This window comes from Temnothorax nylanderi, unplaced genomic scaffold (assembly GCF_030848795.1).
Source record: "Temnothorax nylanderi isolate EJ_2023f unplaced genomic scaffold, tnyl_v1.0 TNYL_tig0089_pilon, whole genome shotgun sequence".
Lineage (NCBI taxonomy): Eukaryota > Metazoa > Arthropoda > Insecta > Hymenoptera > Formicidae > Temnothorax > Temnothorax nylanderi.
In genome coordinates, this window is record NW_027249151.1 from 718819 (window position 1) to 733739 (window position 14921).

Below are 14921 nucleotides of genomic sequence, written 5' to 3' on the forward strand. Positions count from 1 at the left end.
TCTTCGGGCTCGATATCCGGGGACTACATTTCCGAGCTGCATTCGCGATTCGCAAACATGCCCGGGCAAAGTAACCACCGTTTCGTTCGCCGGCAATTAATAGTCTACCCGGAAATTGCAACGCGGCCGCGCACGTAGCACACACCACACGTGCCGGCATTCGCGTGTTTGCACGAATATACGGACTTCCTCTCGGCGGCTCGGAATGCGAGCTTTTTTTCCTGCCAGAGGCCGCAAATAATTTTACCTTTATTTACCCGCAGCGCTTTGGGAAAAGCGCGACGTGTTGTAAAAAGCGACGCGATCGATCGCGGTCGGTTTTTTCACGCCCTCTCCTCCTCCCCGGGAGAACCCGAACCATCTCTTTCTCGATGGTAACGCGTCGTCCCTCCCCCCTCCGATCGATCCTTAATTACCGTAAGTTTAATTAATCCATTACGCGTTTGTGCAGGAATGCCCGAACTTCCCGGAAGACTTGCGGGCGGAACAGTGCGCCAAGTACAACGGGAGGAACTACAAGGGCCGCAGTTACGTTTGGGTACCTTTCGTGGACGGTGAGTCTGCTGTCTGGGAATCCATTTGCTAGTTTCCGATTGTGGATCATTATCTTTAAGAAATATGTTCTTCAATTAGTAATAATTATGCCAAGAAGCATTCATTCTTCTTGTAGAGACAGCAATTAATGATTTTTATACGGAAAGAGTCAATTAATCTCTTATTATGTATCCATCTTCTAATAATCTATTATGGAGATTGGCTAGGTTTACACCCTGAATTTAGGCCGCGGCCTATACCTCAAATTCGACCTAAATTATTTAGGCCGCCTGCTGTAAACATTTGATAGGCGGCCGAAACTAGCTTCAGGTCAGACTTTAGGTTGAATTTGAGGTATAGGCCGCGGCCTAAATGTCCCGGTGTACCCGTGCCCAATGTAGTTTAAATTTCTAAAAAATAATTTAACCCTATTCACTCCAACCATGCCCTTTCGTGTCCCACGAATTTCTAACAGTCGTTTGTTCCGGAAAACAAATAATCATTAAGCTTCGTCAATTTGTTCGTGAGTTATGATTTTTTAAATAAAACGAGTCGTAATGTGTTTTTGTCAACATATAAATGGTGTAAAAAAATATTTAAATAAATGATTTCCAAATGTTATTTACATTGATTTTTAGTCGAAGGTACAAAGATATTATAATAATTTTTGGGGAATTTTCTAAAGCTATTAACATTATAAAAAAACACGTGGGACTCGAAAGTGCATGGTTGGAGGATTAAAGGGGCGGAAAAAACGTTGGAGTGAATAGGGTTAAATATCGTCAAAAGTTCAACTATAATATCTTATTTAATTGATCCTCTTATCATTAGTGAATAAGAGTAGCCAGTCAATATCGACGCGTTTATCAATTAATTATCATTTGTAATGCTCTGAACGATATTCAGTTATCGTATGCATTAAATTCTGTGGTGGAATTCTCTTCTTCGTCCCTGGCAAAACACAAAATTTTTATGAAATAACAAAGAGGCGCGTCTTGCGATACCCAAACGAGTCAGTGACGTCGGCCGATCGGTGTTCGACCGATATAACGATGACGTAGCCGACGACCAGGCCTGGTGACCTAACTTCCGCCTGGCCTAATCGTGACTACTGTTGTTCCCCAGCGCCGAACTCCTGCGCGCTCAATTGCCGTGCAGTCGGCGAGCCTTTTTACGCAACGCTTGAACCGGCAGTAATAGACGGCACGCCCTGCGATGCTCCGAATCTTCGCGGACGCGGCGGCGGCGGTGGCGGCGGCGGCGGGATTTCGACGGAACGCAACAGCGAACGATGGCTCTGCGTCGCCGGACAATGCAAGGTATGAATAGCGCGAGCGTCAGGCGAGAGAACGACGCCGGAAATTAATGACCGATACCAGGCGATACGATACGATCGATCGATGGATGAGATCGCTATTGACCCGTGCTTTGGGGCCCTCGCGCCGCGCGCGACGACCCCTCTCTCTTGTTCCTTTCTCTTGTCGACATTGGGGTTCATCGCACGCCCGGTGCAATGTGCAATTCGGTCAAATGCATTTATCAATCAACAACGCTCAGGGTTGGGTCTCTTCGATTTCGAGACTTCAGCAGCGTGAAATGACGGACATGTGTTCTCCCGTTTCCCTCGAGCCAAGATAAATTTACAGTCGGAGTCTGCTCTAGCAGAAATGCTAAAATTTTTTAGAAAACTATCTCTTAAATTAAATAAAAATTAAGAAAACTTTGTGTATAAAGTTTAATTATATGTAATAATTTTAATTATGATTATTTAAAAAAATATATCATGAAAAATGCAGTTCTTGAGAGTAGAAGGTTCGACAAAATTGGGGAGAGATAGAGTCCCGGGTGGGAATTCCTAAGTGGATTAAACGCAGCGATGCCGAAAATTCGCCATATTTGCCATATTCAGCCTGTAGGATGCGACGGCGTGGTGGGTTCCGATGCGACGATGGACGCCTGCGGCGTGTGCGGTGGCCAAGGCAGAGGGTGCAGGCTGTACGAGGGCATCTTCATGGAGCCGATTCTGTCCAAGGGTCATCAGCAAGTGACCACGATTCCGAAGGGCGCAATGTCGCTCAACATTTCCGAGCTCCGATTCAGCAGTAATTTTCTAGGTAACATTGACCGATTTACCGAAGTGAAATGATCCTACCTTTTGTAAATTAGCATCGAATAATTAACACTTTAATAGCTTGACACGCGCGGCATTTAATTAGCAATTCAAAACCTATTCGAAACAAAGAGAAAATCGTGTCAACAGGAAAACCAATGAATAGCCACTGCGAATTACCGTGGACATTTTTTGTTACCTCTGACAATCGCGCCAGTAATTTAATAAAAGCACGCGGGAGACGAACTAATTAAGCGGCGTTTTTACGCAACGGTGGTATGTTGGTTAACAAACACGATCGATCTACTCGCAGCGTTGAGAGACAGTAACGGCAGTTACATCCTAAACGGACCGTGGTCTTACAGTCCCAGTGGTACTTATAAAGCGGCTGGTACGACATTAACATACCAGAGGGGCGATAGGAACCGTATGGAGTGTATCTTGGCGACCGGACCATTGAACGAGTCTCTGCATTTAGAGGTACTATCCGCGTTATCGTCACTTTTCGTTAATCGTATCGAAAGCAGATTTTCTTTAATTATGGATAATTCGAGGTACAATTTACGAACGACTTTTACTCACGGATTCTTCCTGTCTCTCTAATTTTGTTTGTTTTATCTCTCACGCTTATCTTTTGCGCTATTTCTTAGCACCGCTAAACTATAATTTGAAAGTAAAACGATTTGACTTAATTATTACGTCGTTTTCTATATTTGTACTAGTGCTGGACGGATAGTCCGGATTATTTTATGTTCCAAATATCCGGATGTTCAAAAGAGAAAAATAATAAAGGAGTAAATATTCGATCCTGATATTGTACAGAAATCAATCTTATTCAGTATTCAGATAATGTTAACGCATTTAAATTTTGATTTATTTTGATAATTGTTGTTAATAAGCCGAAAAGTAACTAAATGTTTTAAGAAAATTAATTATTTTTTATAAATTTCCTATTTCTGCATTTAAAATAATTTTATAGTATTTCCGAATATCTGGATTTTAGAATTTTATTCGGATATTCGAATGTTCGGATATCCAGTACTAATTTGCATTATAATTTTTATGCATATTTAAGTGCGTTCTAATATACCTACGCATTTGATCGAACTCGGTCTTGATGTTAATATCATTGTTCGCGCATTACTGTAGATCTTATCCGTGGAATTAAATCCGGGCGTTTTGTACAAGTACATGCTACCTACGAAGGAAGTGCCGGACGATAAAGCGGTAATTGCACCGCCGCTGCTTGTCGCAGGTAATTGCTTCATTGCCAATCAATTATGTGCAATAAAAAACTTATCGATTATAGTTCATAAACATGTAACGTTTTATTCTTCTTCGTAGGAGCAAACGATCGGGGCAACGAGATACCTAGTCCAGATACTCACGTGACCGTGCGAGTACCCGTTACAAGAATGTAAATAACTCTTATTAAAACTCCCGAAGTGACATCATTTTTAAAAGTATCGAAAGAGCAGTTTTCGAAGTTACTGCTCTTCCATTAAAACGTAAAAAAAATACAGACTGCGTGTATGTAAATTCGTTTCCATGGAGTTTAATTATCTCGACCGTTTTTATACGATGCGGTTTCCCCAATCTCTTTAATCTTTAATTTTCCCTCTTATCTTCACCGTTCGATCGTTGTGACACTTCTGAAATACATCTCGGAGCGAGCCTCGCGCTCGCTCATCGGCTCGGATTCCGTCGATGGACTTCCTCCTTTGTGCGGGACGGGAATTCACGCGGCGCGTTCGAGAACCTCTCGCAGTCAAGCCGCGCGATTTGTCTTCGTTCATACAACCCGTTGCTCTCTGTCTTCCAGATCGGATCGGCGAAGCGATTCATCTCCAACGCGTCGCGATCGCGATCCACCGCGCGCGCACGACGGCGAACGGAAGGAAGAGATGAAGCATCCACCGACCACGGTGATGGCGGGCGATCAGCCAAAGTCAAAGGCGACGAGAAGGAAGAAGAGGAGGAAGTTCGCCTGGAAAATAGTCGGCCTCTCTCCGTGCTCGAAGGAATGCGGGGGAGGTAAGAAAGTGGTGCCCCGATAATTAATCGCGTGTCATAATATCATAAGATACTCATTCCGAGGTGTGTTGCACGTAACTGGAATTTAAAAAAATTTTTACTGGCCACTATTTCGTGAAGATAGGCAAAATCACTATTATTAACAATAATATTATATAATTTTTTTATTAAGTATAGTTTTGACAATTTTTCTTTTGTAATTTATATGTTACAAAGATAATTTCTGAAAAGCTTGATTCTAAGTAGAATTTATTTATCTGAATTGTGAGATAAAACTATTTTCGCAGCAATACCATTTACGAATGATATCTAAAAAAAAAAATAAGATTTTAAATTTTTACAGTATTATATATACTTACTCGTACAGCAAAATAATTCAAGTATCGCCTTAGTATGTACAATGCGTTTGGAAAATAATGTTTTTAATCAAATATTTCTCTCGGGATTTTAATATTCGATATCGAAACGTGAGTTAATTGTGTCGGATCGCGAATGATAAATGTTTCAATACGTGTTGTTTAACTTTTGGAATGCACCAGTATTATAATTTCAACGTTACGTGTCGGTGAGTTTGCGTTAATTTCCAATATTGCTGGTAATACATTTTCGCGTACCTCTTGTATATTTTAGGGAATATGATATCGCGGCGTTCGAGAAATAAATGAATATTAACGAATAAATATTACTAATGTACGCGGGATAGGTACATTCTAAATTGCGTCCGATTAAATATTTATAATTATACAACGCAACGGTCTAATCGATTACCGTGGTTTAAAGCTTGTCGATAAAATTAACAGCCACTGTGTATATATTTTGATGAACAAGCATATCTCTGATGCGAGAAACGTATTTATTCACAATATTCCTAATTATTTCTTGAGGGATTTAATAATTTCTCAGCTAATAAAATATTGATATTGCGAAATATAATTTGAAAGTAGGTATGTGATATTTAAACAGAGATTGAGATTAAACGAAATTGTTGATATAAAAAGGCCATACAATTTCGAGTCATTTTGTATCTGTTGTGAGATACTGATTAAACGGACAATAGGCGAAAAACGCCTGGATAATTAAAGGTCATTAGGAAAACGACTTTGTCTAGACGTCATTGAGGCGTTGCGTGGGAAGTAGCCCGAGATACATTTGTTTTGTTTCGGTAGAGTTAGACACATTCTAACACGACGACTTATCAAAAATTTTGGATAAGATATTTTTAATCTCTTCCTGCATTTAAAAACATTTAAGCACAGAAAAAGATTAAAAACATTTAATAAAGAATATTTAAAAAGTTACTGCTCTGCGGAGTAATTAAAAATGGATTTTAAAGTCATTTTTATCTTAAATCAAATAAAGGAAATATAGAAATGAGCAATTAAAGTTAAACGAGAGTAAAGTTGAGACGTAGACGTCTGCGAAAATATCCAGCGCGATTATACTTCTGAGATACCGGAAATTGTCACTGATTTTTTGGACATCTGAACATTGTATGTGACAGCATCCCGATATCTGTCACTGGGACTAATTTAAATTGACGCTATACGGACGGAAAGCGACGAATACGGAGAAAAGGAACGCGACAGTCACGTCGATCATAATACAATGTGTCCCACTTACAAAGTGTCGCACTTCGTTTCGTTCGTGGACTCTTTAACTATGTACTTGACGTAGAATTTTCCTCGATAAAACTGTTAGTACGTCAACGCTGTCTGAGTTATAAACGACAGAAAATGAGTTATTGTTTTGTAGTCTAAGCCGTAAATGTAATTTTATTCTTCGTTCAATTTCAAGTAGATATTATTTTGATGGAATTACAACGTTGTGCAATAATACGTTTTATCCAATGTTAAAAGATTTTGAGGAGAGTTGGCGTTAAGCCAATTTCTCGCCGAGGAAAATTAGACTTCGAATTAATCGACGGTGTAACGAAATGCAAAGATCCGAGATATGTCGAATAACTTCTCGCAACTCATTGCATCTTGCAGGCGTGCAGATGACTATCCTGAAGTGCATTCGCGAGATCAATCAGACACCCGTCAATGAAAAACGTTGTCGCAACGTGGAAAAGCCGAAGCATTCTCCTCCGCTACGATGCAACGATCATCCTTGCGCCGCCAGGTACTGACATCGATATATTTCTTCTGTGAGATCCTTCAATAGATCCTTTGACGATTGTTTCACGATCATCACGTTTCCTTCCAGCCAGATTATTTGATACGTTCAGACTCATCTTTCAGATATTGAATTGTTAAATTCGGTCTTTATTGATATTTTTGCTGAGGCAAAGATCAATTTCGGGTTCAAGGAACGAATGGAAGCGCGATGAACTCCTTGTGTTCAGGGAATCTGCGATTTATGCAAATAAGCTTAATCTCGTATTTGAAGACTCGGATATGTTGTCAGGTGGCGAGCTGAGCCGTGGAGTGAGTGCTCGGTCACCTGCGGGGTCGGTACCAAGACGCGAAAACTCGAATGCGTTCAAGAGCTGAACGCGAGATTGACAATGCGCGTTGCTGCTGGTGCGTGCATGCAACCGCCAGAGCTGAGCACCACAGAAACTTGCAGCCGGATGGCATGTCCCAACGTGGGCCCAGAACTGAGACACATGCCCTCGCAGCACGACGCGCCTAGGTGGGACGTGGGCGCTTGGGGTCCGGTGAGTCATCAATCTGTTAAGTGTCTTCATTGTTAAACAGCTACTTTCAGCGATTTAGGAAGTAGGACAGGAAAGCGTTGGGAATGTAAACTGAGAAACTGGGATAGGAGTTAAGTCTCTAGACGTCGCCAGTATTATTTTTACTTATCAGAAGCAGTTCGTGCAAATTGTACATGTCCTAATAAACAATACATAATTAATACATAATAATAATAATAATAATATTAGAAATAATTAGAAAATAAATAAAAAGAATGTAAGCAAAGAAGATTCAATTTAAGCGAATAATTGACGGAAAACTGAAAAAACTTACCACAAACGGAAAATATAAATTTCCGATTATATATTAACTCTCCTGTAGATATTTCATGTTCCTTACAATTCTTCGATCAGGATGCAGCAAATCGATGGGACTCTTCGCTCTGCTGCTAAAATTAATTTTGATTGAATAATATATTCCATCTGTTAAGTTTTCTATCGCGCATTCCAGTGTTCGGCGACGTGCGGCCGTGGAATTCGAAATCGAACGGTGACCTGTATAACGCCCGGGGAGTCCTGTTCGTTAATCAACAAGCCGGAATCTCAAAAAGCGTGCGAAGTAGTGGCTTGTAGTGCGACAACGAGACATCACCCCGGGACAGCGCCCTGGTTGTACTCGGAATGGTCTTCAAAGGTATAACACATCATGGGATTAATTCCATTGAAAATAAGCAAACGTGAAAATATCTATTTAAAAACTATGGGTTCTCCATGTGTTAATTTTGCATTTATTCAATAACTGAATACGTAAAACCACTTTTCTGTGACGATTTTTATGTAAGAAAAAAAAAAGAATATCTCAAACGTCATTAAATTTAATTTTATTTCTCGACTTCAAGATAAAGATGAAGTATGTATGTATTTTTGGAACATGGTAGCATGACATTCGTCATTGTTGCAGTGTTCCGCCGAATGTGGAAATGGCGTGAGGATCAGACGAGTGGCATGCGCTGACGGTAGCGAGTTATTCTGCAATCCCAAAGAGAGACCAGACACGGAGATGCATTGCTTCGAACGAGGGACGAGCTGCGACCGAGCCAAATGGTTCGCCAGTCCATGGACTTCCGTTAGTACAAGCACGATTCAGAAAATAAAACGTTCACCTCGCAGCAACGCGTAAAGCTAAAGCGATCTTAAATTAAAGCTGACATAATTTTGATAGACAACACTAATTTTTTTACACGAATCTAGGTTTAATTTCAAGATGCTCATTTTTAATTACACGAAATGGTAATTTACATCTTAATTTAATTTTTAATTATTCCACAGTCGATTTGAGATTCGAGAACAAAATCAATATTTAATAAAGTGCCTCTTCCTCTTTATCCTTATTCTGTTTATTGTACGATGCAATTTTTTACAATTGATGACGACATATAACTTCTTATATTAACTTCTTTTATGTATTTAGTGCTCTGTTTCGTGCGGCGTTGGCGTGCAATATCGAGGCATCGCTTGCATAACCAGAACGGATAATGACTTCGTCGTGCTACCCGCAAAAAATTGCAGCGATCCCAAACCAGCGACTGAGCAAGCTTGCAGGATGTCCGCGTGTTCGCCGGAATGGTTCACCTCAAATTGGTCGACGGTAAAGTATCGCGAATGCGTGAATTAAGAAAATTTTAACCAGAAAATTCTTTTGTGAATTTTTTGATTTGCGGATGCGTGTATTATGCCCGGTATAACTTTTTTAGTGTTCCGCAACATGTGGAGCTGGAGTGCAAACACGACTTGTACGGTGCATCGTCGAAGGTATTAGCAGCACCAGTTGCTCGGAAAACAACAAACCAAGCGCGGAGCAACGATGTAACATGGAGCCGTGTAAGAAGGAGATGTCAGTGGCGAACAAACCACCGAAAAGTAAAGAAAAAGATTTATATCTCTCGTTTTTTCTAAACTTTAGCAATTTCAGAAACTGTAGTAATTTTTTATAAAAACTTAATAGATCGGTGATAATGATGATGAATTATAAGTACTTGACAGACATGTTTTAACGTTATGTTTCAGAGGTGCACGAGTCGTCCGAGTGCGTGGACAAGTATCCGAATTGCGTTTTAGTGGTAAAGAATGGTCTGTGCCGAATCAAATATTACAAGCATTCGTGTTGCCAATGCCGTCAGTAGCTGGGACAGCAGCTTTGTGTTCGCCTGCGATTTTGCGACCGCGAGGCTGACGAGCGCGCGATCGTTGAATAAATTACAGATATTATATCGGAAAGGGCAAATTATGCCGAGTGTAAGACTGCTACAAAGAGAGATGACCACGTATATTAGAAATAATTTTATTTATATTACGCGACGCGACATCGGATCACACGTGTCTTAGTCGTGCTTTTTTCTGCCGAATGTAGCATAATTCTCGCGGAGCGGCAGAATAATTCTCTTCCATTCTCTATCTATCGATGAATGTTCAGAACGAGGAGTTTGTTTCTTCTTGATAGTTTGAATATGAGTATTAGAGTAAATTTTCGGAGAAGAAGCACAGAAGCAAAATAGAATAACCGAATAAGAAATAAATAAAATAATAAACTCTAGTAAAGGACGACATGATATGCAAAATTTAAAAAAGGAATTTAAGATGCGCTTTTATCTATGCGAGTTAACTGCGAAGAAGGCTTGGTCTCGAAGAATCCCAATTTTCCCGAGAATCAAACCGTGGAAGGGTTCGTCATGTATTGTCAGGGTTTTGTGTGCAATAAATATATCTCGACGTGCGGTACGCACGTGCATTCACTTGTATGGCATATGCATGGGTTTACATCGCGTGTGCATGCAAGTTGATATATGTGTTATCGCCGCAGACGGGTGGGTCCGCCGTCAGTAGCTGGGCTTAATTTTATTGATTGATAGCGGCGCCTATTCAAATACCTTTAGCCCTGGTTTTTTTACATGCAGCAACGCGATCTCATTTTTTGTGTTTTTTTGTTATCAAACGGCACGTTTAGCGTATTCAAGCGGAAAGAACATACGCCGATCTTATTGTGTCTCAAGAGCTCACACGAGAAAAAGAGATAGAAAACGTTCGTATATTTTTATTTTCGTTTAATATCTTATTAGGTGATAAAATATATTGAACAGCTGTATCTCGGAATTTTACTTAATTCTTTTATTTAACAGCAGATTTTTCAGTTTATTACACGAAAAAAGGGATTTCTTTGAAGATTAGTTAAGTGATTTATATACATATACATACATATTCAAGGTACTTGCTGCTTACTGTTTTATTTCTGAAACAGCAGTGGAGTAAAAAAATAGTATACGCTAAAATGTTATCATTTTAATTTGATTATCGGCATGTATATAAAAAAAATATGAGGCTTTTAATGTATTTTTAATTTGACATTTACATGTAATGTACATTGCAAACGCGACTCGATTAATAGACTGGTAATAATATTTTTCAAAGCGAATACACGAGTTTGTAAAACAAGCCTCCCTTGCATGTGTGTTCGCACAAAACCTGCACGACTATGAAAACCTTCTTTGCTGCTGCGCCCACCTCTGCACCGACCGCATCGAAAGTGAAACTAGCTGAAAAGTCGAGTCTGTATTCCGGAATCAATGTGAAACGATGTTGTAAAAGGCGCCCAGTGCGCAAACTTGTGTTATATAGACCGGAAAATTCGCGGCCCGATGAAAAATTGGTTTTCTCTTTCCCTTGCGTTCCTGTGGGAAAGCACCCTCTCACAGGAACGTAGTTACATTTTGCCGAAATACGACATTTCATCCGACGACCATTTAACGTGGAAACAAATTTATAGCGACGAAGTTAATAGAAGAATCGACAACTTTTCTTTCTAGACGCTTTTCTGTTAGCTATTTTATAAGTTGGCGTAAGAATTTTATATAATCGATCTATAGAAACACTGCGCAACAAGAAATCCATTTTCCAAATTATTCGCGAGCTCTCGACGAAGGCGTTACGAATATTAAAATGAATATTGACATACGATTCTCGTTTTGCACACGTCGTTATATATCAAGTAAAATTATTCGGATAAGCGTGATAATATATACAGTAACGTAATTGGGTATACGCTTGTATATGTAGAATATATGAAGTCGTCGTTAGATGATAAATATATACGTACTATCGTATATTTCGATGTCGAGATAAAAAAAGTTAAGAGTCTTCGATCCATATCGCTATCACGTATAAGTTCGATGTTGGACTCGTATTTAATTGCGCCGTTAAGAACAGAGCTATACGGGTTAATTAATTATCTGTCAATTGAGATCTTTGGTTCTGCCAGCTCCAAGGAATTGTTCGGATGCTTTCTATCGAATAGTATTCCTCTAGAGCATAGCCTGCGTCTCGCTCAGATTTTCTATTTTTACAGCAATTACAAGTTATTTACACAAAATTTTCGTTTATTTCATTTTTTTGTTGTTATCAACCGTTCATCGTTTCATTCGATTTTGTGGTACACCAGGTAAGTGTGTTTCATAATTTATTTATTTTCTTCTCTTGATTTGTTTGACACATTCGCGTTATCAAATATTATATACATTTAAAACTTATTACTATATAAACCTCTTTTATATAAATGCTGATAATGTAGAATATTGCAATATTAGAACTTTTTTAATGAATTAAATATGTATTAAATTTATATTCTAACGAATGTGTTAAATCTATATTTTATTTAAATTAACATTTATATTATGTCTGTTATTTTCTTAATCACGATTGACTTCGTTTACACACCCTTTTATTTTAACATAACACAGTTTTTATTTCTGAAACATTATACATCTCTTTATTCAATATTACGATATTTTTATCTTCCTGAATGTTTCTAAAATATTCACCAAACTTTACCAATACAAGTGGAATTTTAAAAAATGTCTTACATGTATTTATTCTGAATTAGTATTTTAATTGTCAAATATAAATGGATGCAAAGTTTTGTTGGTAAAGTTTGTGTGTGATTAAATGTTTTAGAAAAACATTATATAAAGTTCCTTGATCATTATATTGTACTATGAAATTTGCCAGTTTCAACTACGGGAGACATCCTCAATTGAATGTTAATTATAAGCGTCGGTGTTTCTTAGCGAAACAAACTCTGGCATGTAAGAGTATAATGATATTGTATGTGATGAATCTTTATGATTTCTTATGGATATTATTGAATAATACAACGTTGATAACGCTAAAGTAGCAGATCACGGAAAATTGAGGAAATGCGATCGTTGCGAATGTTAATTGAGTAACTGTCGAGTGTTAAGTGTCAATGGCTGTGATGTAATCTATGTCCGACTAAATCGTTATTATTAACTTTACTTTGATTGAAAGCTGCTGTACAATTGCAACTCGTATATTTGCATCTATATTTCAACGCAAAACTCTCGTAAAGTATCCTCTCTCTTAAACGTTCTTAAGAGATTACACATAAGAAATCTTAAACATTTATAAATGTTTAATTCTACATTTAGAATTAAAGAAGTAGAATTTAAGAGTCTATCTCTGCGTTTCTTATAAGAACAAGCGAAAGCAAATAATATTGTTCTAGGAAATTACATCAGAGACATAATTACATTTTACAGGAATTATACGAAAAGAAAAATTATAAAAAAATGCTACCACTTGTCATAAAATTTGTTAATTGATTAATTGATATAACGATTGGTTGAATGATTGAGTAACACAAATACTTGACTACAAATGCTTGTTTTTACAACGATTACAACGAGTAATTCTTTGGCCGTGTACATTTTTAAGCGTGAGTTTAGAAATTATTTTTAACGTGTGAGAAAGTAATTAATTTTTGAGACAGCGCGCTGTACAGTATCGTTAACATTAAGAAGTACGAGGGTGCACGTAGTAGGCACTATCGTGATCCTTTATCGAGACAAAACGTCCACTAATGTCCATAATTATGTGCTCTGTGTCGTCGCAAACCTGTGTATTAATCGCATAGCTCGACTATCGCGAGTGTGATCTCGTCAAGGACTGTGATAAAATCGTAGTCTGCAGGAATGAAGTACAACGAACGATAACGAATAGTTAATGATCAGGTACAATAGGCCCAGCTGTTGAGAGAAATTAAAGTCGTCTGGCGCTTTGTAAAATTGCTTCCGTGTCACCCGTAGTGTAATAAAATCCTTAATTGAGAACAATCGTTATCGACAATCATATTACGATCGCTATATACCTAATCAATCGCGATTAAATTATACGATAGGTATTACAAATGAAAGTTATTGCTCACGAACAGGAAGTTTGTGAAATTACCAACGCTTTAGTAAAATAAGTTTCTTATATTCTTTTTTCTTCCATTTGTTATTAATAGTGAAACATAAAACATCTGCACCATTTAAAAAAGCAAACAAAATTCAGACAGATGAGATTTGTTGTAAATTTCTAAGGTATTAATTGATCGAAGATCATTAATTAATAAGATAAATTTAAAATTGAATTAAATTTACGGTTGTCTTATTGTCAACACAATCGAGATAGCAAAGTGAGTTTCTTCAGATTATCTAATTATCTCACCATTTGCCAATTATAGCTAGAGTTTTCTTGTCCGTATTAACGTTAATGTCTCTTTGCATGTATAAAAGATCTATCCTTGTACAAAGTAACAAGCAGGAAATCGGAGCCGTTTGAAGTATTTAATTCGCAAGGGAACGACAGCATACATAATTAACAAGAAATGAAAATAAAAGGGCATTTTTATTGTCAAAATAAGTCACATCGATCCAAGATCATAAATCTCTATGTTCAATTAATCATTATGTACTAGTCTAACAATGCATTGTCTTTGCATTGAAGAATGAAGAATCGCGTAATCCGATTTTCTGTAATTTTCTCTCCCAGTATCAGCTAAGGTGATATATACAAGCGATTTCACGAAAAATCTCATAACTGATGATTCGTTCAGAATAAAATAGATTGTGTTTCTATTTAAAATGCATAGCTAACGTGAAACAAATTGCGAGAGAAACAGACTGATAAGCATACATATGTGTTACTTGTGTTTCACATGATGTAACTATATGTTTGACGTTTGAGCGTTTTTTATCATTAGACATTAATAAAGCGAAAGTCAGCAGACACCTGTCTTTGCTCAAAAAAGAATTGAAACGACGAATTAGATGCATATTAACCGAGAATAAAATATTATCATTTTTGTCATGTTGTTACTATGTAATATTATAGTATTAAATGTTACTAAACTATTTCTTTCAAATACAAAATATATAATGGACATTACATATAATATGGGATAAAAATATATAATATGGAAAAATATAATATTACATCATAACTTTTATATCAAGAATATATAAAATAATATCCTTTTATAATACTAATATAATACTATTTCTCTCGTTGTTTTTAATACATTTTATATCAAAAGATAAAGTAAAATATAGCTATTTTTAATATGTTTATTGATAATGTGACTATAAATTATTTTAATTAAACTGATTGGCATAGTTATGTTTACAAACTAAATCGCTCTCGCATTACATAATGCTGAAACGAATTTTTGCGTATCTGTGCCGCGTAAAATTAGACAGATTGGCACGTGAGAAG

At 37.5% G+C, this 14921-nt stretch overlaps 1 protein-coding gene across 2 annotated transcripts in view; it reads left to right on the top strand.

The window, feature by feature from the left end:
• Window positions 1-14511, top strand: part of LOC139774896 (thrombospondin type-1 domain-containing protein 4) — a 79297-nt gene extending 64786 nt beyond the window's left edge. For both annotated transcript variants that reach the window (XM_071710429.1, XM_071710430.1), the window contains 14 exons: window positions 452-554; window positions 1660-1853; window positions 2444-2648; window positions 2958-3124; window positions 3794-3899; window positions 3989-4061; window positions 4467-4678; window positions 6667-6799; window positions 7085-7337; window positions 7828-8010; window positions 8278-8442; window positions 8788-8964; window positions 9071-9236; window positions 9384-14511. In XM_071710429.1, the coding sequence (XP_071566530.1) occupies window positions 452-554; window positions 1660-1853; window positions 2444-2648; window positions 2958-3124; window positions 3794-3899; window positions 3989-4061; window positions 4467-4678; window positions 6667-6799; window positions 7085-7337; window positions 7828-8010; window positions 8278-8442; window positions 8788-8964; window positions 9071-9236; window positions 9384-9499 (2253 nt within the window). In that variant the 3' untranslated portion in view covers window positions 9500-14511. The remainder of the gene's footprint in view (window positions 1-451; window positions 555-1659; window positions 1854-2443; window positions 2649-2957; window positions 3125-3793; window positions 3900-3988; window positions 4062-4466; window positions 4679-6666; window positions 6800-7084; window positions 7338-7827; window positions 8011-8277; window positions 8443-8787; window positions 8965-9070; window positions 9237-9383) is intronic.
• Window positions 14512-14921: the final 410 nt, after the last annotated feature.